This window comes from Perna viridis, chromosome 1 (genome assembly GCF_037379345.1).
Source record: "Perna viridis isolate PV_CMFRI_1.1 ecotype Kerala chromosome 1, ASM3737934v1, whole genome shotgun sequence".
Lineage (NCBI taxonomy): Eukaryota > Metazoa > Mollusca > Bivalvia > Mytilida > Mytilidae > Perna > Perna viridis.
Genome location: NC_142445.1, coordinates 1189300 through 1216007, shown reverse-complemented (window position 1 = coordinate 1216007; position 26708 = coordinate 1189300). Strand labels below are relative to the sequence as shown.

Sequence of the window (26708 nt, the reverse complement as noted above, 5' to 3'; positions counted from 1 at the left end):
GACAAAGAAATCTAAGCATATAGTGTCATCTTCAACAACCCAGTTGCTCAGGTATGTCCAAAAATAATTTTGCAGGAAATAAATAAAATACAGGCATTCAAAACAGACATTATAATAACAATTATTAAGTTCAAATAAATAATTCATTATTCATGCTTCTGTTTACAGTTTTCAGCTTATATGTTTACAAAATCATTAACAGCATATCATCAGATTGTACCATTTATCACATGATTTAATCGTGCCGATTATGTGGGTGATCACATGACCACCTGTCTAGAAATTACTTGACCAGTACTCTGTTTTATCACCTGTCTATAAAAGTAAAAGTAGCAGGTTTAGCTGGCACCATAAGAACTTGATATTTTTGGGTCATATCTTCACCATGCCATTCAATTTTAAAATTTTGCAACATCCTCCCTAACAACACATACATTTCCTGCTCAGCAAATCTTCTCCCTTTAATAAATATATAGAATTCTATCACTGTGCTGTTGAAGTAAATTGAATTGGTGTGAAAATTTCAAGTGTCATTCAGCTGGGAAATGTAATAAAAAGAATACAGTTGCACATTCAACTTAATTTTTATCAATGAAGAATTTCAAAAAGAAAAGTATGTCATACTAATATCACCCGCTTAATATTAAACTAATTGGAAATCAAAATACAAATGAATCAATGACCATCAAAACTGTTCTTAATGAACTTTTGTCAAATAGGATCAGTCTGAAAATTCCAGATGGACTTACCTGCACACATTCTAGGTCCATGTCCAAAGGGAGTTAACAAGTAAGGATGAATGTTATGAGCTGATCCATCTCTCAACCACCTCTCTGGTAGGAATTCTTCTGGCTCCACAAAATATTCAGTAGATTTAAACAATACAAAATTACAGAACTCTACTATTGTCTAAAATTAACAAAAAAATGTAAAAGTTATAGACTTGGTAAATGTTGTTACACTACAATAATTCACAGCATAGAAAAGAGTTTACCTTTGCAACATGTACAACAATTTGCTCAAAAGGGATCTGCATATAAACACTGAAAGAGTAATCAAGAGCAGTAATCTAAAGAATATATTCCAAGGATAAAGTCTAGACAGAGAAAATAGACCCCCAACAAAGACCAGACAGAGAAAATAGACCCCCAACAAAGATCATAAAACAACCAAAATAACATGTACAAAACCCAAAGTAAACAAGCAACTCAGACTTAAAACTGGGATCAGTGACCAGGTGCACCGGTAGGGTAAGCATCCTCTGCTTTTCTAGAAACACATGCTGAGTTCCTCATAAAATGTCAAGTCGGGGGTAAATGAAAGAAGACAGGAAAACTATGACACATTGAACAAATCAGTTTTCATGGTGCAGATGGATACACCATAATGAACCATGAGTTGATGATGATGACCATAAAACTTCTGTAGTGATGACTTCATTCTTGTAGTAACATAACCCTGTTCCAGAAGTCTAATTGTAAGTAGACAAAAGAGGGAAGGAAAACATGTCAAACAAACATGGTGCAGACACAACACTGATCCACAAGCTCATTAAGATCTTTTGGAAGTCATGACTTCAGTCTTGCACAAAAATAACTCTGATCTAGACACCTAATCTTCAGCAATCTAGCACAGTACAGAAAGTCTGTGTAGTTTCTACAAGCTCTGGTATAACCTATGAGCTGTGATATGAAAACTCCATACACAGGTGCTGCACGGATTTTGCCACAGATCAAAGGAAAGATTACAATTTGGAATGAGAAGTTGTCACATTAGTTGTAAAGTTTGGTCAAGAGTTTTTTATTTACATCAATCTTCATGGTGTATTAGTAACCTGTATCTTTATTTATTGGGGGTTGACGCAATGTATAAAATTACCCGAATCTAGGATTGTTTAAAGACAACACCTCATTTATATAGCAGAAACCGTGACCAAAGGATCTGGCAATATTCTTTCATCAGTGCATGTACCAGGTTATTTCTGTAATCAAACAGTAACTAAGTACCCTTACCCCAGCTGGTATCTTATATCCTCCTACTATAAGGTTCTTCTGTGGAATTCTCTTAATGTCTAGTCCAATAGGCATAAACCTGGAATCAAAACCAACAGAAATACATGTATCAAGTGTTCAGAGTTTGACTGATTATGGATGCTAGACCAAATAAAATGTTAAGAATTCAAACTTTGACTGGTATGAATGTTTGAATGGAATAAAATGTAAAAAAACAAGTAAATAGAATTTGACCAATATATATGTTTGAACAGAATTAATTCTCTAGTATTCAGAATTTGACTAAAAATAAAAAAGTTTCACCATATCAATTACATGTATTCCAAAGTATTAATTTCTTTAAAAAATTCAAATACACGTCAGGACCTGGGTTTGAATCATCAACCCCAAAATTAATTCCAATCTTATTACTGTGGTAAAATTTGATACAGATCCATTGATTATTACAATTATTATTTCAAAATAAAACCAAGTGCCTAAAGACACTAAAGACTAAACAATGATGAAGATGACAATGACAACACCATACTATCATATAAAAGCAAAATACTTTTCTGCTTCACTATTTGTGTAAATATCAATATGGCTTTCACATAATAGTATTCGTAATTCCTAACAATTATTTCTTGGATATTTGGCTCTATGACATTCATTTTATCTATTTGATTTTTATCAACAAATCACCTGGCAGCTTCTTTAACACAAGCTTTGAGGTACACCAATCTATTGACAATATCTGGCGTTATTTCCCCGTCTTTGGGAAGAATATCACAGATTTCTTGAAATGCTTTCTCCTGAGCTCTGGGACATTTGGCCAGACAATACATTGTAAATAATAAGCTTGGAACTGTCTGAAATATAGCTTACAAAAGTAAAATCATGTATACCAATTTCAAACAAAATTTGACAAAATAAATACAGTAAAAATAATATGAATTCTGCATATTACTTTCTTTTTTGCTAGTCACACTATTTTGATTTCAGATTCCACTCAAGACTAAAATAATAGTTTTTCATATTAAATAGTTGTTACTGAGAACTTACATATTGGTCTAAAGGAAACTTGATTAAGGCTAAGGAAAGATTTATATATTGGCATATACCCCTACTTCATTAACAGCTCTTCTGCTGTAAATTTGGAAATACTAACTAAATCAACATTCATATTAAAATGAGATATCAATTCACACAATTACAATATGCATTATAGTATGTATTTACAACAGCTAAAGCAAATAGTATGCATGTTTTCCCTTTAAACAATCAAAGTCGCTTCAATAAAATTATCACAAGTTATGAAAAATAAAATAAATATTTAAAAAGTTTATTCAAATCCTTCAAAAGTTATTGAGTAGAGCATAAGGACTGTCAAACAACTGTGTATATTTAGCAAATAGTTCATGATGCTTCTTTATAGTATTAATGTATGGCCTTCTCCACATTGGCCCTATAACATGCCCAAGGTATGTAATAATGGCCAAGGATGACTGTAATGGACAAAGGCAATGCTGAGGGCCATTACAGCCATCCGAGGCTATTATTAATACCACGGGCATGTTACAGGGCCAATATGGAAAAGGCCATGCACTGATACTTTTATTAACCAACTTTATATCAGGACATAGACAGCATCATTTATAAATACATATGATTTCACTTAATTGAAAACAAGTTCCTATCACGATGAATCAAATATTTATGAAAATAAACCATGAAGGTTTTGTTGTATTTTCCAATAATCCCCCCCCCCAAAAAAAAATCGCAAACATGTACAAGATTAAACATACCTAATAATTCAAATGGAGAAATTGCGATCACTAAAAATGAATATTCATGAGCTAATTAATCATGTGACAAGTTGCCCAATCACCGACATTCAAAACCATGACTTTTCAGATATCCATAATTTACAGAATATTTGGGTTGTTTCTGACATCGTTCTTAGGTTTATTGATACTGTCCTAGTATGTGACCCGAGAAATTAAAAAAACAAATAATTTGGCCATTTTTTATGTAAAAACCATGTTTTTAAGTGCATTTTGATCTGGAATCAAGCTATTTTCAAATGTCGTGGGAACTCTTTGACAAAGGGCGCAAGGTAGGTGAATAAAAAGAGAAGAGAAATGTACTTTGAAGATTAACATCAACACCTGAATTCGTGCAAAACAATGAGATTTGACAGCATATTTCGTCTTTGAAAATCACTACAACACAAAAGTCGCCTTTTTTCTTTAGCATTTCTCTATAGAAAAGTATGTGCTCCCACTTCGAGATTTCATTTTTGTTGCCTTTTCCAATAATCACCCCCCCCCATCGTTAATTTAAAGCTCAAGATTAAACATACCTAATAATTAAGTATACTTAGTCCCAGTACCATCTTTCAGCAACTTGAAATATCTTAATCTAATTAACTGAATTATTAGGTCACTCTTAATTAAAGTTGTCACTTAGAAATGTACGTCATTTTGATTTAGTTCATGATGGTCCGGTATTGATGCCCTATTTTAAAATTTGTAATGCATGGCTGTGATTTTGTAATGACCGGCTGTAGGAATTTCCGGTTCGTAATGACCAGTTGCTGAAATTTTCGGTTCATAAAGGATGGGCATTTCTATACATACTGTAGTAAGTTGTTTAATAAATTACAATAAATATCTGTGAAATAAGGGTGTTATACTTACTGTATTCAAGCCATCACCAAATAATGATAGTGTGATTATACTGACATCCTTGTAACTAAGTTCTGGTCGTGAGATTAAGTAAGACAAGAAATTATAGTCTCCATCCTGTAGTCTCCCTGCCTTCTCAATGTCCTGTATCTTTTTAATTGTTTCATCCACAAGCTTCTGACCGTTCCTATGTTAAAAAATGATATTTTAATGAAAGCGTTCAATAAAAACCCTCAACATGGAAAGGAGACTGTTCATGCCAAATGTTACATAAAGAAATTTTTTTTCCCTTTTGAAACAGATGTTTATTATTTTTGTATAACAATGGACTTACTCTATTTTTTTTTGAGAAATGAGTGTGAAGTTTATAGGATAATCCTTCCTTAGGTAACAGGAGGATAAACAACTTATTCCATGGATGGGTACACTAACCCCCCAATAAATAGCCTTCATCATGAACCAACTCATTCCATGGATGGGTACACTAACACACCAATAGCCTTCATCATGAACCAACTTATTCCATCAAAAGGTACCCCCCCCCCCCCCCCCCCCCGCCAAAAAAACCCAAAAAAACAAAAAAACAATAGCCTTCATAAACTAACTTTTTTCCAAGGAAGAGTACATTAGCTGACCCCAACAAATAGCCATAACCATGAACAATTTCTTTCCATGGAAGGGTACACTAACCCTCAATAAATAGCCTTAATCATGAACCAACTTATTCCATGGATGGGTACACTAACCCACCAATAAATAGCCTTCATCATGAACCTACTTACTCCATGGAAGGTTTCAATAACTCACCCCAATAAATAGCCTTCAGCATGAACCAACTCATTCCATGAAATGTTTCAATAACTAACCCCAATAAATAGACTATATCATGAACCATCTTATTCCATATTGGTGTAGATAAAAGTTTATAGAAGTGTACACTAACTTGCCCCAATAAATATCAACTCATTCCAAAGTGGTGTTGATGACAGCATATGGAAAGTTACAATGACTCACTCCAGTAAGTAACCTCTTGTATCTTCATAATCTAATACTAGCATATCAGTGTAATTCCAGTATTATTTAATTTTGTGTCAGACACTCTTTTAAAGAGGAAATAATGTAATACAGAAACTTTTTTAGGTAATTTTTTTGCTTTGCTTCCTTAAATACCCCCTCAGTAATACCCACTCCCTTGAATGCCCCCTCAGTAATACCCACTCCCTTAAATGCCCCTCAGTAATACCCATTTCCTTAAATATGCCCTCAGTAATACCCACTCCATTAAATGCCCCTCAGTAATACCCACTCCCTTAAATGCCCCCTCAGTAATACCTATTCCCTCATTTGCAGAAGTTCATGTTTTACTATGATCTGGACAATACAGTGAACTATTTGGTTAAACAATCAGATTTGAGATATATTGTATCAGACATTGTGAAACAATTATTAATTGATTTTGAAGACAAACTAACCAAAACTTTTGAGAAGTAAAGGAAAGAACTGGTTAACCTCAAGTCAGATAGACTCTTTATTCATAACAAATGAAAACCTCACAGAGAGTGTTCCCTCTAAAGAAAGAGCTTTATCAAAACAGGGACAACAAAATATGATCATCAGAAACACTACAGCTAGCAAATTATAATGAACAATATTATAGTATTAATGCATGGCCATTTCCATATTGACTCTGTAACATGCCCGAGGTATTAATAATGGCCATTACAGCCATCCGAGGCCATTATTAATACCAAGTGCATGTTACAGGGCCAATATGGAAAAGGCCATGCATTGATACTTTCATTAACCAACTTTGTTTCAGGACATAGTCAGGATCTATGATTTTACATTAATTAAAAATAAGTTCATATCTCAATGAATCCAGTATTGATGAAAGTAAATCATGAAGGTTTATGTTGTCTTTTCCAATAACCCTCCCCCCCAAAATAAAATTGTAAATTTGTAGACAAGTACAAGATTAAGATCATGAGCTAATTAATCGTGTGACCAGTCGCCTGATACCCGACATCTCAAAAACCCATGACTTTTCAGACATCTATAATTTACGGAATAGTTGGGTTGTTTCCGTCATCGTTCTTGGGTTTATTGATACTGTCCTAGTATGTGACCTGGAAATTTAAAAAAAACCAGCAAATAATTTGGCCATTTTTATATGTAAAAACTGTGTTTTTAAGTGTATTTTGATCTGGAATCAAGCTATTTTCAACTGTCGCAGGAACACTTTTTATACAGCGCACAAGGTAGGTGAGTAAAAAGAGAAAAAGAAATGTACTTTGAATATTAATTTCAACACCTGGATTCGTGCAAAACAATGAGATTTGACTGCACATTTCATCTTTGAAAATCACTAAAACACGAAAGACTCCTTTTTCCTTTAGCATTTCTGTATAGAAAAGTATGTGATCCCGTTTCGAGATTTCATTTTTGTTGCCTTTTTCCAATAATCTCCTCCCCCAAAATTGTAAATTTAAAGCTCAAGATTAAACATACCTAATAATTCAATGTACTTAGTCCCAGCACCATCTTTCAGCAACTTATCTAATTAATTGAATCATTAAGTAACTCTTAATTAAATGTGTTACTTATTTTGTATGTACACATTCTGTTTAGTTCGTTTATGGCCCCGTATTGATGCCCTGTTTTGAAATTCGTAATGCATGGCTGTGATTTTGTAATGACTGGCTGCTGGAATTTCCGATTCGTAATAATTAGTTGTCGAAATTTTTGGTTCATAAAGGATGGGCATTTCGATACATATTGTAGTAAGTGGGTTAATAATTTAGTATTATTGGGAAAGATTTTTCATATTGGCTTAGTTATTGGTCCAAGGTTAGCCATATTGGACTGAGGCGTATGTCCAATATTTCCTACCGAGGACCAATAACTCAGCCAATATGGAAAACCTTACACAATTATACCTTTATTGACTAACTAGTCCTATATGCTAGGCCAATATGGACTTTAACCAGTCCAATACAACGTATTGGACATGTATAAGCCGTACTGGACAGCTAAATCCATATTGGACTTCTATATCCAATAATGGAGCACTTTTGTATTTTGTATCGTATTGGCAGTTTACATCATATTTAGGCCAATATTCAAACATTACACAATAAGTAGGAAACACATCATCAGAATAATTAAATATCCTCAGAAACCAAGTGAAGATCTAAAAGATGAAATTGCTAATATGGTTAAAGAGGATTTGAAGATTAATCTGGAAGGAAGTGATGTTGTTGCAATCCATCGCATCCCAGAAAAATCAGGGCATGGACCTATAATTGCCAAAGTGAGAAACACTAAACTTAAACTAGAGGCTCTAAAGAGCCTGAATCTCTCACCTGGTTCGATAAAGAACTTTCTATTTTTGTAAAAGCAGCCAAATTTTTTCTTAGACAAAAATTCTTAACACTCAAACCTAAGGAACAATCATATCAATGTCCAGTGGTGTCAAAGGAGAAGATTTTTGAAGGATTAATAAAAATAGCGAAAAAAACTTCAAACAAGGGTGATTGGTGATATTCCAATATAGCTGAACAGATTTACACAAAATTTGACCACAGATAGATCTCATCATTCTGAGCACTTTTACATAGGTCAAAATATTGCTAAACGTAAAGGTTTTGAAGATAAATGTGAAAAACTTCTGTCTGAAGCCTATGTTTTATATTAAGTAATAGCGGCCGTATTTTCTGACAGATCATTAATCCCCATATCAATTTGATGCAGAATACCCTAAGGAACAGTCATACCAGGAACCGGAATCACTCACCTGGTTAAATTTTTGCCTTTCAAGGGCAATAACTCTAACAAGGAGTTGTCAGTCAATTTTGACTTCAAGGAGACTTTGGTAGGAATTATCATATGAATCATTTCATCTATTGAAAGTTTCCTTCTGCATGTATCTATTATAGTTTTCAAGATATTGGCTGAAAACTACTAAAAACATAATTTTGCCTTTCAAGGGCAACAACTCTAACAAGATGTCGTACAAACTTTGATTCCCACAAACTTTTGTTGGCCTTATCGTAAGGATCATTTCAGCAACTGAAAGTTTCATTCTATCCATCATAGTTTTAAAGATATTGGCTGAAAACTGTAAAAAAAACTAATTTTTCACCATTCAAGAGCAATAACCTTTACATGAAGTCGTCAGACAACTTTTATGATCCCTTAGAGGCTTTTGTGGGCCTCGTGACAAGGATCATTTCCGCATTTGAAAGAATTTGGCAATATACAACAGTTTTGGTGATATACGAGAAAAACTTCTGACTGACCCCTTTGTTCTATTTTTAGTTAATCCCCACAACAGTTGCAGGATACCCAAGAAATAATAATATGAACAAAAAAATGAAGGACGGACACCCCAATCATCATATACCCAGCATGGAGGTATAATAAGTGTGTACAGTATTTCATTATTGAGTTGTTAAAATTGATGATGAAAATTGACTCAAAGAAATAATCTGCTGCATGAACCAACTATTCGAAGATGGTATAGTTTTATATGAAATGTTTTATAAAGAAATGATCTAATGTGTTCCATACTGAAGTATATAAATTTTATGGAAGGATACATCCACTAATCTACAGAAGTAACCTTCTGCATGAATCAACTGATCCAGATCTGTTACTTTATGGAAAGGTTCATTGATTTACCCAAAGAAACAAGATATCATTTAGATGGAATCCATCTCTTTGGCCTGCTGTGATAAAAATCCTGTACATCAGCCATGCAAAACACATTTAACTAGATATCAATGAGATTGAATCCATCTCTCTGGGCCTGCTGAGGTAAAAATCCTGCATATCAGCCATGCTTAACAAATTAAATTAATCATGCATAACTCATTACAGTGAATCAAGACACAGTCATTAGTTTTAACCTGGAATGCAAAGTTCAAGGCCAAAGGTGACCAACTATAGTACTCAACACAACATCTTTAGGTGATCTACACACATGCCAAATATCAAAAGCCCATATCTTAAGACAAAATAATTACAGCCTGGACATGAGTTTGTCACAGATAAAACAAGAATCTGACCTTGCGGTCAAAGTTTAAGGTCATAGGTCACTATCCATACACAACACATCTTTTTCAGATGAGCTCCCCACATGCCAAATGTAAAAGACAAAAAAGTTTTCAGCCTAGACATAAGTTAATCACTGAAAAATCACTGATATGCCCTGGAGGTCAAAAGTCACCAACCATAGTATGTGACACATAGTATACTGACTTACCCAAAGAAATAATCTTCAGCATAAACCACTTTATTCCAGAGTGGTGTAGACAAAAGTTTATGGAAGGGTACACTGACTTGGATCCGGGCTGACAGTGAAAATATCTGATTGTTGTAGTGAATCATTTTCATAAGCTTGTCATCAGGACATGGTGACAAACAGCCTAGTCTTGTCTCAAAACAGGTCATCCCCGATGCTTTAATAAGACATGTATAAGTCATCTCAGAAGGTAAAACTTACATCATAAAAGATACACAAAATCAAAACAAAGAATATCAACTGTTTATTTGGCTGTGTTTTTGATACACCTCATATGACAGAAAGCTAGAAATAAATTGACACCAGTGCTTTGTGGACACTATACATACTTGTCCACATTAGTTGTATACAGTTTGACACCACCAGTGCTTTGTGCACACTATACATACCTGTCCATATTTGTTGTATACAGTTTGACACCAGTGTTGTGTGGACACTATACATACTTGTCCATATTTGTTGTATACAGTTTGACACCAGTGCTTTGTGGACACTATACATACTTGTCCATATTTGTTGTATACAGTTTGAAACCACCAGTGTTGTGTGGACACTATACATACCTGTCCACATTAGTTGTATACAGTTTGACACCAGTGTTTTGCGGACACTATACATACTTGTCCATATTTGTTGTATACTGTTTGACACCAGTGTTCTGTGGACACTATAGATACTTGTCCATATTTGTTGTATACAGTTTGACACCAGTGTTGTGTGGACACTATACATACTCGTCCATATTTGTTGTATACAGTTTGACACCACCAGTGTTGTGTGGACACTATACATACCTGTCCATATTTGTTGTATACAGTTTGACACCAGTGTTGTGTGGACACTATACATACTTGTCCATATTTGTTGTATAGTTTGACACCACCAGTGTTGTGTGGACACTATACATACCTGTCCATATTTGTTGTATACAGTTTGACACCAGTGTTGTGTGGACACTATACATACCTGTCCACATTAGTTGTATACAGTTTGACACCAGTGTTGTGCGGACACTATACATACTTGTCCATATTTGTTGTATACAGTTTGACACCAGTGTTGTGTGGACACTATACATACTCGTCCATATTTGTTGTATAGTTTGACACCACCAGTGTTGTGTGGACACTATACATACCTGTCCATATTTGTTGTATACAGTTTGACACCAGTGCTTTGTGGACACTATACATACTTGTCCATATTTGTTGTATACAGTTTGACACCAGTGCTTTGTGGACACTATACATACTTGTCCATATTTGTTGTATACAGTTTGACACCACCAGTGTTGTGTGGACACTATACATACTTGTCCACATTAGTTGTATACAGTTTGACACCAGTGTTTTGCGGACACTATACATACTTGTCCATATTTGTTGTATACAGTTTGACACCACCAGTGTTGTGTGGACACTATACATACTTGTCCATATTTGTTGTATACAGTTTGACACCAGTGTTTTGTGGACACTATACATACTTGTCCATATTTGTTGTATAGAGTTTGACACCAGTGTTTTGTGGACACTATACATACTTGTCCATATATCTTGTATACAGTTTGACACCAGTGTTGTGTGGACACTATACATACTTGTCCATATTTGTTGTATAGTTTGACACCACCAGTGTTGTGTGGACACTATACATACCTGTCCATATTTGTTGTATACAGTTTGACACCAGTGTTGTGTGGACACTATACATACTTGTCCATATTTGTTGTATAGTTTGACACCACCAGTGTTGTGTGGACACTATACATACCTGTCCATATTTGTTGTATACAGTTTGACACCAGTGTTGTGTGGACACTATACATACCTGTCCACATTAGTTGTATACAGTTTGACACCAGTGTTTTGCGGACACTATACATACCTGTCCATATTTGTTGTATACAGTTTGACACCAGTGTTTTGTGGACACTATACATACATGTCCATATTTGTTGTATACAGTTTGACACCAGTGTTTTGTGGACGCTATACATACTCGTCCATATTTGTTGTATACAGTTTGAAACCACCAGTGTTGTGTGGACACTATACATACTTGTCCATATTTGTTGTATACAGTTTGACACCAGTGTTTTGTGGACACTATACATACTTGTCCATATTTGTTGTATATAGTTTGAGTGGCCATGTCTACGGCATGCAGTGCATTTTGTGTACAGACCAAAAGAAAAAACATTGATACAACTCTAAACCTATGTGGATATGTGATTCTAAACAATTATGGCAGTTCATGTGTTATCTCTTTTAAATGTTCTATAAATCATAATATTGGTTGGTCAAAATGCCTAAATTAGTTCATTTTTCCAAAAACTAATACATATAAAAACTGGTTATACTTGACTCTACCAAATTAAATGTATACTAAAATAACTCATTAACTGAGTAGGAAATCCAGAAAATTTCTACAGAAAGATGTAATAAAACAATTAAGGCAGTTCAATGCATGCAATATCATGTTTTATGGAATACTTAAAAGAGATATCAATCTCAGCAATGGACCTCAGTACCTTGGTCAATACATGTATTTTTTCAAGTGTTCCATTGAACATGTTATTAAATTTCAATTTGTTTAGTTTCCATTTAATCAATGTATTTCTGACACACCCATAATTTACAGTTTCCATTTAAACAATGTATTTCTGACACATCAATAATTTACAGTTTCCATTTCAACAATGTATTTCTGACACACCCAAAATTTACAGTTTCCATGTAAACAATGTATTTCTGACACACCCATATTTTGTGATATTGCAATCTTGACATTTTGATTAGATAAAGTTACATCAGCTGTTAACATTAATGATAAAAAATTTTAATGATAAAAATACATAACCCAAAGAAGAGGCTCCCAGGAGCATGAATCACTCACATGGTTGAATTTTCCCTTTCAAGGACAATAAATTTAACAAGAGATTGTCCAAAAATTTTGCCTCAAGAAGACTTTGGTAGGACTTATCAAAAGGATCATTTCAGAAACTGAAAGTTTCTTTCTATCTATCATTGTTTTCAAGATATTGGCTGAAAACTGTAAAAAAATAATCATTTTTTCCCTTTCAAGAGCAATAACTCTTACAAGGAGTTGTCTGACAACTTTTATCCCCGAAGACTTTTGTAGTAAGGGACTGTTTGGGGGACAGATTTGCATATCTATGAATATGAATGAAATCTACAAGTGCAATATTCAACTATAGTATGTTGTCTGAGATAAACCCCTGAGCACCAAAGCATCTAAGCTTTTTAATGAGCCAAGACAATGCACAATTAAACATCTTCCAGGCCATTTGGGCCAAAGATGGTACCTCATACCCACTAAAATCTGCTCCAATGTGAATGAAAATGATCTTTTATAACATACAGGAATGGTACACATTGCCTATCTGGTATTTTTTTTATGGAGATTTTCTTGTATCAATCATAATGTCCAACAAATATGCTTTAATTGTTCCGAAGATGACAAAATATTTTTAAAGGGAAATTTAAGAATTAACAGATTATCAAACATTTCAGCACGCAAATTATATATTTTTTATTAAAAATGTCACAGTTTTAACATGATTTTGTTTGATATCACTATTTTTACATATATAAGGTTTAAACGAAGCAACTATGGTGAATGATTGGCATACATGTATCCAACCCCATTTAAAAAAATGCTAATCTACCATATACGAATTGTGGGTTTTCATGGAAATTTTAGTGGGTATGGGGTACCATTCTTTTGCCTAAATGGCCTGGAATACGTTAAAGTATGCATTGCCTTAGCTCATTAGAAAGCTTAGATGTGTTTGAAAATGCAAAAGCTTGTTTGAAGTAGGGTACTTGAAAAATTGCCAATTACAGGTGAATTGGAAGAAAATATGAAATTCCAAAAATTCCCCTTTTTATGAAAAACTTATTATTGTCATATCAAAACTGAAAAATATGTGCCTGAAATGAGCATGTATGTTGAATACATCAATAATTAAACCACTAGTACCCAACTTAGTTCAAATATTTATAACCTGGAATCAATTGGAAGCTAAGACACTATATTAATGTACCATATTACACAAAAACTTGTTAAAACTACGGCATTCTGAAAAAAAAAATTGACAATAACGGGTGATATAGAAGAAATTCTAAAATTCTGAAAATTCCCATTTTTATGATTTTATAGTAATTGTAAACCCAAAAAGAAAATCTAAGCACCTGAATTGATCAGATATGTTGGGTACATCATTATCTTAATTATGAATGCCTAAAATATGAGTTCTACAGTGTTGGTATGCGAATTCTGTTTGATACTGAGACCAGTTTTCTAGGGATAGGGGTAATATGAGTTTTTCTTGGTTTATCTATGTAGGAAATTAAATGACACCAAATCTGAGACACTTCAGTTGTGCAATAACTTGTAGAGTCAAACTTAATTGACTTTTTACAGAAAAATCGAAAATCCCATTTTTTGCATTTTTTGATAAACTCTGACTACAAAAGTCGTCAAAATTCATCAAAAGAACCCCAGAGGTATTGTGATAATACCACTACTAAACAGAAAGTACCAAATAAACTATTTTTTACTGAAGCATAAATACTCTACAGGTTTTGACATTGAAAAATAAGTCAGTTTGAGCAATTTTTCAGTAGGGTAGGGGTACATTTTTTTCATTTTTAAACCAAAACCCTAAGTGTTACCACAAAATTGGTCTGTAAGTGTCATAGGAGAAGATTTTTTAAAGAGGTAACATTAAAAAGGGCAATAATTTCAACATGGCATAACAAGTTTACATAAAAATTTGACCACAGGTAGATCACATCATGCTGAACATTTTACCCATGTCAGAATTTTGATAAATTTAATGGTTTTGGAGATATATTCAAAAAACTACTCTCTGACCCCATGTTTTTCAATGGATCAAAAATTCCCACAACAGTTCTATGCAGAATACCAATTATTACTCTTAGGAACATTCATTCCAAGTTTGGTTTTAATACGTCCATTAATAGTTTCAGGGGAGAAGAGTTTTGAAAAATTGTTAACCACGACAACACCAAATGATAGCAATAGATCACATGAAAAAACAGGTAGGGGATTTCATTCTTGAATTGAAATAGACAATAGTGCAATATGACATGTAATCAAAATATCAAACATGCAATATCTATGTAAGACTTGTCATGTGACTCTGTAGTTTCATGAGAATGGGTCCACTTCTACCATTCAAATGCATAGAGATTCATCATTAGCATAGCGTTAAGTTCATTATTACAAGCAAAACACCTTCTTATGTAAAAACATACGTCCCCCCTCCGTTTCGCAAACTGGATACACTTGCAGAATCCATCATGTCCACAGAACAGCTTAAAAAAAATACTGTTGAAAGGCTACAATGAAATTCAATAGTTTTAGGCCCCGTGCAGGTCCACATCATCATCTCATGTTCATTTTATCATCCCTTTCATGTTCATCGCCTGAATAAAGATGAAATATCGCTGCTCCGGCGTTAAACCCCAATAATCAATCAATCAATAGTTTCAGAGGAGTTGCACTGATAAGGTAATTTATGAACATTTTTGACAAATTTCTAAGTTCAAAGGGGCAAAACTCATACAAAAATTAGGCGATCATAATTTCCTGGTAATATGCACAATAACATATGATGTTCCTACTCCTTATCCAGTTTCATAAAATTTAGTTCAGTAGTTTCAGAGGAGTTGCACTGACAAACTTTGTGATGGAGACACACACATAGGACAAATGGACAAGCCAAAAACAATATGTCTCCTAACCAAAGTTGGGGGGGGGGGGACATAAATATCTAGTTACACATGATAAAATATAGAGAAAAACATAAAATAAGATTTTGCATTGTAATGCAGTGTTTTAAAATCCTGTAAGTAAACAATAGAAGCAGCCATGGTCTTCAGATTTAAATATGTTCTATATCAGAAATTCAAGAAAGGAAAATAAGGGTATATGAGTATTTTTCAACCAAAGACTGATATCTAAAAATGATACAAAATTAAGACGTACAAACCCTATTCCACTTCCATTTACAGGTTTATCAACCTAACTGAAACTTACATTCCAGATTCCATTTAGATGCTTCTAGCCTGAAATCACTAACATCACCATCTTGGTTTCTGATTCTTTTTATATGCTCAATAAAGTCATTAACCACTTCCTCTACCAAAGGAAGGTAAACAGTTACTTCCTTGGGACGCATCATCATCTGTTGAACTGCACTACATAGTCTATACCACTCTTCACCATTTCTGTAGTGTATAAGTTTCCATTGTATTACAATTTATCAAGTAAACAAAAATACCTACATCCTCCTTCAGCCATTTCAAATATTTTCCCACTCTCATAGAAAAAGTTTCATTTAAACATGCTTCATTAATTTTTATTATTTTGTGTGTATTCAACATTAAAAGAGCAGTTATTACAAAGTAAAATACTAGACACAACAAAGGAAACAATAGCTACATGGAAAATATCACAATATGAACAAAAGTCAAAGTTTTAAAAAATCACAGACTATTTTCTTTGCGCTTAACAGAAAGCAACCTATATGAAGAACTTACGTATTGCCTAATCCTGGTGACATATCTCTCTGTTCTCGATATTGTTTAGTAGTATCCAACAGAGGAGCTACATGGGGTATCTTTCCCTCATGTTGATACACAGTCTTAACAAACTCTGGATCAAACAATCTTACAGCAGTCACACCACCTATAGTCTCCTTCATAATTGGTCCATATTCTTTATATCGTGACATCAAGGAATCCTGAAATCTGTCAACATTGAACTTGTTGAAAGGTCCTGAAATACGAAATAATGCACTGGGTACTGCTTCATCAGAATATATCAACAATAGAAAAAATGTGCTTCTTTAATTAAAATTGAACTACCAGTAAAGTACACCAGATATGGAGCTATTATACATGTACATACCAGTATAACCATAGCATAAAAAGTGATTCGTGTAATGAATGTTGCACTTAACAATTGACAGTGGTATGCACACATCAGGGCCTAACATAATAATGACATGTATTATTCCCAGGAGCCTGAATTGCCCACCTGGTTGAATTTTGCCTTTCAAAGGCAATAAATTTAACAAAAAGTTGTCCAACAATTTTGACTCAAGAAGTCTTTGGTAGGGCTTATCATAAGGATCATTTCAACAGTGAAATTTTCTTTTAATTTATCATAGTTTTCAAGATATTGACTGAAAAGTGTTAAAAAAAGGTCATTTTTTCCCTTTCAAGGGCAATAACTCTTACAAGGAGTCATCTGACAACTTTTATCCCTCAAGACTTTTGTAGTCCTAATAATAAGGATCATTTCAGCTACTGAAAGAATTAGGCTAAACCTAACGGTTTTAGAGATATATGCAAAAATCTGCTGTCTGTCCCCTATGTTCTATTTTTAGTAACGGCAGCCATGTTTTTTGATGAATCAAAAATCCCCACAACATTTCTATGCAAGATACCCCAAGGAACATTCATAACAAGTTTGGTTTCAATTGGTCAAGTAGTGTCAGAGGAGAAGATTTTGAAAGAAATAACATTAAAAATAGCAAAAATTGTTGAAAAAGGGCAATAACTCTAACATGACTTAACGGATTAAAACCAAAATTTGACCAGAGATAAAGTTCATCATGGTAAACAATTTTACCCTGCCAGAATTTAGCTAAACCTAATGGTTTTGGAGATATATGTGAAAAACTACTGTCTGACCCCTATGTTCTATCTTTAGTAATGGCGGCCATGTTTTTTGACGAATCAAAAATCCCCAAAACAGTTCTATGCAGGATACCCCAAGAAACATTTATACCAAGTTTGGTTCTAATCAGTCAAGTAGTTTCAGATGAGAAAAGTTTTGTATAATTGTTAATGACGATGGAAGACGACAGAAGACGACGACGGAACCAAGTGATGGCAATAGCTTACATGGCCTTTAGCCAGGTGAGCTAAAAACTTCTCCCTGCAAAAGACAGATGGGAGAAGTGAGCACAAACAAGGAGAAGTTTTGCTCATTTCTTCCCCTAGATAAGGCCCTGCACACACCTGACTTGTGAAACATATAAGGCACTGACCATTCTAACTGCAAAAGTTGAGGTCTGGGATCTTTTTGAAAAAAAAAAATGTTCCAAATCTAGGGAAAAATTTTTGAACTCACCCATTGAAAAAAATAAAAATAATGATCCTGTTTTTTCCCAACCACTTAAAAAGATGCAGATTTTTCAAATACAATATCGATTTATTTGATTTCAGTTGCTGCTCAAATATAAATACAAATTTTGTGCTTGCACAAAAAATTTTTCTTATCCAACATAATACCTGCCAACTTTTGAAAATGTTCAAGGAAGTTTTACATGTATGGGTGAAATAGACCTCATTTATACAAATAAATGCAAAATGATAACAATACAATAAAACCTACTAAACCATGTCTGATGTAACAGATATCGATTAAAAATAATTCAGAATTAAAACAAAATTAAAGTTAGTTTTTTTCTGCAAAAACATAAGTCTCCCCCCATTCCACAAACTGGATCCACTTGCAGTATCGATCACATCCAGTGAACAGCTTCATAAAATTCTGTTGAGAGGCTTCAGATAAGTTACGCTAACTGTTTCAGTAGTTCCAGAGAATTTGAACTGACAAGGTAATTATGAGGATTTTTGACAAATTTCTAAGTTTAAAGGGGCATAACTCACACAAAAACTGCTACATGCCATGTTTCGTGAAATTCAGTTCAGTAGTTTCAGAGAAGTTGTGCTGATGAACTTTGTGACGGACACATGGACAAAGGGACAGGTGGACAAATCAAAAACAATATGTCTCCCTTCCAAAGAGGGGGGAGACATACCGGTAATACACATTTAACAAACTTGGAAGACAATTTTAAATAAATATAACGTGAAAAGGTATGGTGTATAACAACTCCTCCAAGATAAAAATGTCAGCTCTAAGTTTGCACATCCAGAAAGATTGTTTTTGCACATAATTTAGACAATAATGAAATTAAATGTGAGGAAGAAGTCAAACATCTACAGGTGTGACAATAGACTATCAACTTTAATTTGATAAACATGTATCTGATATATGTAAAAAATCTTCAAGGCAGCTAAATGTACTGAAACATATTGGAAAACAAATAACAAAATTGGGAAGACTATCTACAATTCTTTCAACATGTCAAAGTTTTATTTATTGTCCAGTTATATGGCATTTCTGAGGGGAGGTAAATACATATAACTGATCAGAATGAAATTTTGAAACAGCAGCAAAACTTTTGTAAAACTTTGTATCAAAAAAAAAGTATAAATGCTAAGGATGAAACATCTTTTAATCACAATATTAAACTCACTGATGATCAACGGAATTCGTGTGAGGGAAATATAACTTATGCTAAGTGTGCTGAAACTTTAATAAACATGACCAATGGCAAAAGTCCAGGGTCAGATGGATATACAGTTGATTTTTATAAATTTTTTGGGGAAAAATATTGGACCTTTTTTATACCAATCATTACATTTTGGCTATGAAACTGGAAATCTTTCACAATTCCAGTATCAAAGTATCATTACATGTATTACAAAAGATGGTAAAGATAGAAAATTTATAGCTAATTGGAGACCAATAAGTCTCCTTAATATTGATACAAAAATAGCATCAGCAGCAATTGCAAATTGAATGAAGTTGGTCTTACCAAGCATTATTAGTGATACCCAGAAAAGTTTCATGAAAGGCAGATTTGTGGGTGAAAATACTCGGTTGTTATATGACTTAATGCATTATCTAGAACAACATGATATAACTGGTTTACTACTTTTAGTTGACCTTGAAAACTCATTTTGTAAATGGTTTGAGACTTTTTATCATAATGCTCATAGCAGTGTTATAAACAATGGATATATTTCTAGTTACTTCAAGCTTGAGCAGGGTTGTAGACAGGGGGATCCATTATCCCCCTAATTATTTATTATTGTGATAGAACTTTTATCCATAAATGAAATCTGACCCTAGTATTAAAGGCATTACGGTCAATAACAAAGAGTCACTCATAAGTCAGTAAGCTGATGATACATTTCTGCTTATGGATGGGGGTTCACATTCATTAAAATCTACATTACAATGTTTTGATTCTCTCAATAAAGTCTCTGGGTTGAAAATGAATGCATTCAAGCTGTATGGATAGGTAACAAAAATTATTCTGATCAAATAATATGTCCAGAGTTCAATCTTCAATGGTCATATTCTAACTTTAAACTATTAGGCATAGATTTTTCACTTGATCTAAGCAAAATATTAGACATAAATTTTACTAAGAAAATAAAAGAGGTATCATCCATCCTTAAGAGTTCGCACCATAGGAAGCTCACTATGTTAGGAAAGATTACAGTAATCAAAAGTTTGGCATTGTCAAAACTTATTCATTTATTCACTGCTTTACCAAATCTGTCAGGGTTAAAACTCAACAAGATTAACTGTATATTTTATAATTTCATGTGGGATGGTAACGCTGAAAAAATTAAGCAAAATACTTTAACAGGTGAATACTCTCAAGGTGGTTTAAAGATGGTTCACCTTCAGTCATTCATAACTTATCTAAAGATAAGTAGGATTAAAAGATTTATGGAAAATCAAAATGGAGACTGGCAAAATATTTTACTGTTTGAACTTAAAACATTTGGAGGAGACCGTGTTCTACACCTCAAAAAAGATAAATTAAAAGAAGTTGCTTTATGTGTAAAAAATCCTCTTTGGAGAGATGTACTTGACGATTTGTCAAAAGTAAAACCATTGGTAAAAGAGAGCCCAAAAGATGTACTCTCATTAGACATTCTTAATTTTGTTAATATAGATCAGTTCAAACATTTTCTTAACAGGAAGAACTACGGTGTTCAACATATTAAGGATATCTTCAATTTTTCAAGATAAGAGTTTTCTTTCATATCCTGAAATCAGGCATTTAACACATACAAACAACTTTTTATATTATTACAGTCTGCTATCGACCATTCCAACATGGATGAAAGGACTGTTGAAAGGATTGACAAGTTTTAATGCTGACACTTTTGAACCATGTGATGTTTTCCTTGAACAGACAACTTGTTCAAAATATAGTGAACTTGTTCTCACAAATTTTTTTGAAGTGGGAGGAAACTTTGGGAGTTGAGATCATAGACTGGTCTCAATATTACAAGGTAAATCATGTAGATATCCTTATCTCAAAACTTTCAGTCAATAGTAAGTTTTGCACTTTTTGTAAAACAAATGAAGAAACCAGTGAACATTTATTTTTTGATTGTCCTATTATTCATTCTTATTGGGTATCTTTTGCACAGCATCTTCAATTGTATTATGAAAATTTTACTTTAAAGAAAGAACAAGTGACTCTTGGATATACTGAGGATAGATTTTTAAATTTATTGTTTATCATAGCCAAAAACTATATATACAAATGTAAATTTGATTTAAGAATGTCTACTATCAGAGAACTGATAAACAGAATTAAGAAATATCATTCTTTTGAGTAATGCATAACAGAAACAAAAACACTATACATAAATTGAATGATTTCTGAACCCCGCTACATCATATTTTCCCCCTCCCACAATAAGGTTATATTTAATTTCATGTATTTCTTTATTATGCCTAATATATTTTTGTCAAGACACAAAGATAAACAAGAATGAATGTGTGAGTGATAGATGTTTGAAAGCAGGTACCCTAATAGATTAAAAATATATTTTCGATATAAAATTAAAACAGTATATATAGCCAAAATATTAGAAATAGTGTATATACTTTGTTAGGTTTTATAAACTACCTCTATATTTATATTTGTAATACCCTCATACACTTAAGTTAGTCAGGTGGTTTTGTACAGGGTATTTGTAAAATCCTGACTATTCTTGAAAACAAATAAAAATAAAAAAATAAAAAATGTAAAAGTTTATTTATTGTCCAGTTATCTGGCATATCATTGGGGAGGTAAATGCTACAACAAGAGGCTCCCAAGAGCCTGAATCGCTCACCTGGTTGAATTTTGCCTTTCAAAGGCAATATATTTAACTAGAAGTCGTCCAACAATTTTGACTCAAGAAGTCTTTGGTAGGACTTATCATAAGATCTTTTCAACAATTGAAAGTTTCTTTTAATCTATCATAGTTTTCATGATATTGACTGAAACTGAAAACTGTTAAAAAAAAAACCTTTTTTCTCCTTTCAAGGGCAATACTTCTTACAAGGAGTTATCTGACAACTTTTATCCTTGAAGACTTTTGTAGTCCTAATAATATGGATCATTTCAGCTATTGAAAGAATTCGGCTTAAACCTAACAGTTTTGGAGATATATGCGAAAACTACTGTCTGACCCCTATGTTCTATTATTAGTAACGGCTGCCATGTTTTTTGATGGATCAAAAATACCCACATCAGTTCTATGCAGGATACACCAAGGAACATTAGTACATTTACGAAGTTTGGTTTCAATTGATCAAATAATGTCAAAGGAGAAGATTTTTGAAAGAAATATCATTAAAAATAGCAAAAAAACTTTGAAAAAGGGAAATAACTCAAATATGACTCAACAGTTTAAAACAAAAATTTGAAAGGATATATCTCATAATGCCGAACACTTTTGTCCATGTCATAATTTAGCTAAACCTAACGGTTTAGGAGATATATAAAAAAATCTGCTGTCTGACCCCTATGTTCTATTTTTAGTAATGGCAGCCATGTTTTTCGACAAATCAAAATTCCTGACACCAGTTCTATGCAGGATACCCAAAGGAACATTCATACCAAGTTTGGTTTCAATTGGTCAAGTAGTGTCAGAGGAGAAGATTTTTGGAAGAGTAATCAAGGGAACCAAGGTTATAGCGGTAATCAAAAGAATGTAATCCAGGGACAAAGACCAGAGAAGGAAAACAGACATACACAACAATGAACATAAAGTAACTATAATCATACATACAAAGTAACAAAAGCAAATGAGCAAATCAGACTCAACTAAAAATAGGGAGCATGGACCAGGTGCACCAGTAGGGTAAGCGTCCTCTGCTTTTCTAGAAACACAAGCCAAGTTGCTCATAAAAAGTCAAGTCCGGGGTAGACAAACGAGGAAAGAAAAACTATTATCGTTGAATAAATCGGTTTTCAAGGTGCAGATGGATACACCATAACGATCCATGAGTTCATGATGACGACCATAAAACTTCTGTAGTGATGACTTCAATCTTGTAGCAACATAACCCTGTTCCAGAAGCCTATTTGTAAGAATTCTAGTGCGATACAAAAAGTCTGCATAGTTTCAGCAAGCTCTGGCATAACGTTGTGATATGAACACTCCATATGCAGGTGCTGAAGGGATGTTGCCACAGATGAAAGGAAAGTTGACAATTCTGAATGAAAAGTCATCACGTTTGTCGTAAAGTTTCGTCAATAGTTTTCCTTTACCATTGATTTGTAAGTGTAGGTCAAGATACGAGGCTGACTTCACAGTGTCTGTAGTATCCTTTATCTCAAGTTCTTTTGGGTAGATGCGATGTATCAAATCCCCGAAATTAGGATTGTTTAAAGATAATACATCATCTATACAGCGGAAACTGAGATTGAAGGATCTAGCCAAATGATAGTCTTTCTTTCTGATCAGATCAGCTGTAAAGTCAACCTCATAAGAGTGAAGGAATAAGTCAGCAAGTAAAGGAGCACAATTTGTTCCCATTGGAATGCCGACTGTTTGTTGCAAAACACCTCCACCACAATGGACAAATATGTTGTCGATTAAAAATTCCAGCATTTTGTAAACATTTTCCTCTGTATATTTGGAAGATGATTTGGAATTATTTCTTACAAAGAAGTGACATTAAAAATAGCAAAAATTGTTGAAAAAGGGCAATAACTCAAACATGGTTTAACGAATCAAAACCAAAATTTGACCAGAGATAGATCTTATCATGCTGAACACTTATACCTGAGTCAGAATTTCGCTAAACCTAACGGTTTAGGAGATATATGTGAAAAACTACTGTCTGACGCTATGTTCTATTTTCAGTAATGGCTGCCAAGTTTTTCGACAAATGAAAAATCCCACATCACTTCTATGCAGGATACCCCATGGAACATTTATACCAAGTTTGGTTCTAATTATTCAAGTAGTTTCAGAGGAGAAGAGTTTTGTATAATTGTTAACAACGACGACAGACGCCAAGTGATGGCAATACATGTAGCTCACACTGCCTTTGACCAGGTGAGCTAAAAATGGAAAAAATTCAAGAGTGCACCTTGAAATCAATTTATGAAGACTGTAACAGCTCTTATGAAATTTTACTTAAGAAATCTGGTCTACCTACGTTAAAAATAAGTAGATTACAACAATGGCTACAGAAGTTTTTAAAATACTATCCAAACAGTCTCCTTCATACTTACAAGATATAGTTAAATTTAAAAATACTTCTTATTCTTTTATAAAGGAAAATGCAGTAGAAATACCACAGGTAAAAACAACAAAATTTGGGCTACACTCATTCAGATATGGAGTAGCCACATTATGGAATGAGCTGCCTGACAATATCTGGAAAGAAACCAGCCTTATCCATAGATTACATTCTTTTGGTTACTGCTATAACCTTGGTTCCCTTGATTACTCTTTCTGTGACTTGTTCTGTGTCTGCCCAACACAAAATCCATCTATTTTCAAGCACAGGGCTTGCTCCCACTATCTATTATTCAGCCTGACTAGTATATAACACGAATAGGAAACTGTCTAGTTAATTAAATGTGATCACATTTCTCGGACCCAATAATAGTCATACATTTGGAGATAAGTTCAACAAGTTACAATATTTTTGTAAAGAATTGGGCATTTCCACCACGATTCCGCATGTTGTTGACGCAAACCAGATGTGTGGACGACTAGCCTGAAGAGGCTCCCCATTCATGAATGGATGGACAAGGAAGCACTGTAGTATGTTCTGGTATTTACATGTACCACCTTTTTTCTTTGTTATTGTATCTACAATGTACCTCCCTATTTACTCGCAAAAGGCGAATAAATAGTGCTCAAAAACCTAGCCAGGGGCTAGGGCGCTCTGCCCACAGAGCAACTGGGATGTGTGCCCCAGGTGGTGGAATGGGGTACCCCTGGCGTGTTGCATGCTGGGGTTGTCAGGCTATAATACGGAAAACCTGACCACAAACCATAGTGGTGCACCGTGTTGGGAAAGATGCCACGTTCCTCGCACGTTAAAGAACCCTACTGTGGTATTCCCCTGGAGTAAGAACCATAGGGCTCCGCCACAGGAGGCTAAATTGCCCGACCCTACCCACCTCTCCCTATTTCCAGTGGCAATCAAAATGTGTCGACCCCTTTGTCCTTGTGTCCCATTCCTTTTTCATTTCATCATTATTTCATGTTCATATTAACATCAATTTCATGTTCGTCGTCTGAATATAGCCGAAATATTGCTGCTCGGACGTTAAACCCCAACAAACAAACAAACAAACAAACCCTATTTACTCGCTAATAAAATGGTCCATGCCTTATGTAATGAAGAGTGTAATATAATTATAACCTTACCTTCTCTATACTGTAGCAAGGTACCAAGATATGGTAGACCAATTGGACCAGGAATTTCATCAAATGGCTTTGCATAGTCATAACCTTTCACAAATTCATTTTTTTCAAACTCTAACGTGCTTCGGAATTTTTGCTCATTCAGTATGGCATTTTTCTGTGCATTTCGACCAATAACTCTTAGGTGTTTTGATATATTTGACATTTTTTATTCTTAATTGCGCAAATAATGTTAAATATGAACCAGGGGTATTTTAGTATGAACAGACAGATTACAGTTATAATCCCCAACGATTCCCTCCCCTGGAGCTGCACTAAACAACAAAACCGAAGTCAGGATCTAGCACAGATAAAAAGCCGGATATTTTAACAACTTAGGTTACAGACCACCAATTCAACCAATAAGCATTTGGAACGCAAAAACAGTCCTACGCAGAAATTACCCCTTGTTCCTCATAGTGCTGTGGAAAAAGTTCTCATTTTATTTAAAGATTTTTAACAGTTTCTGAAAGGAAAAACATTTCTGTACATTTTATAGGTGCATTTTGCTTCTTGTGGTTTGAAGCCTAATCTCCATAATGATTTCTAAATATACACTATCGTGTGAAAACACTGGGATTTCCCATGCTATTTATACATCCTTCACTTCCGGTGACGAGTACTGCACTGCAAGTCTACTAACCCCACATGCCATTCTGAGGATTGTGAGCTGTAGAATCATGCTGATATATAGTCCTCTGCAGGTTAAAGTTAAGGTAAAGTCCAGAGAAGCTATTGAATATTGTGAAATTAGCATAGAAGGCTATGGGATGTGACATTTGTGGTTTCTAGGCTTAATGTACGTGCAAAAATTGTTTTATTCATTTATTCAAATAATCCTTCCGGTCACGTCGTCACGGGAGATTTAAGCATAACCGAATACGAACATCTGCGCAAGGTCCTTTTTCAAGGTCCCAAGTACCGTGAACCACGCTCCATAAATTGGAATCATACCTTTAAAGTTCTTATGGATGTCATGGAGAACTACGGAAGAAAATTGAATAAAACGAGAACAAGAAGACATTGATTCTCTGTCAGAGTGTGTGAAGGACATGAGGTCTTTAATTTAGAGACGAATGAA

General features: G+C 34.0%; 1 protein-coding gene across 2 annotated transcripts; it reads right to left on the bottom strand.

Annotated features, from left to right (window-relative positions):
• Positions 1 to 96: 96 nt before the first annotated feature.
• On the bottom strand, positions 97 to 25902 carry LOC148626782 (putative cytochrome P450 CYP44). Of its 2 annotated transcripts, none has more exons than XM_088590024.1 (9): positions 25592 to 25902; positions 16577 to 16814; positions 16074 to 16264; positions 9945 to 10140; positions 4694 to 4868; positions 2697 to 2863; positions 2013 to 2091; positions 750 to 909; positions 97 to 459 (listed from the first exon to the last, which is right to left on the bottom strand). In XM_088590024.1, the coding sequence occupies exons 1-9, from the start codon at positions 25791 to 25793 to the stop codon at positions 308 to 310; spliced, it is 1560 nt and encodes a 519-aa protein (XP_088446150.1). In that variant the 5' UTR covers positions 25794 to 25902; the 3' UTR covers positions 97 to 307. The 2 variants fall into 2 exon arrangements, 1 of the variants encoding a protein (XP_088446150.1); XR_015923863.1 differs by having other exon boundaries at positions 365 to 459; positions 750 to 848.
• Between the last annotated feature and the right edge of the window lie 806 nt (positions 25903 to 26708).

Coding starts and splice junctions, on each gene's coding strand:
- LOC148626782 (XM_088590024.1), bottom strand. CDS start 25,793: ATGTCAAATATATCAAAACACCTAAGAGTTATTGGTCGAAATGCACAG. Junction 16,815..25,591: donor CTTGCTACAGTATAGAGAAG/GTAAGGTTATAA, acceptor TTCGTATTTCAG/GACCTTTCAACAAGTTCAAT. Junction 10,141..16,073: donor ATCTAAATGGAATCTGGAAT/GTAAGTTTCAGT, acceptor GTCTTATTAAAG/CATCGGGGATGACCTGTTTT.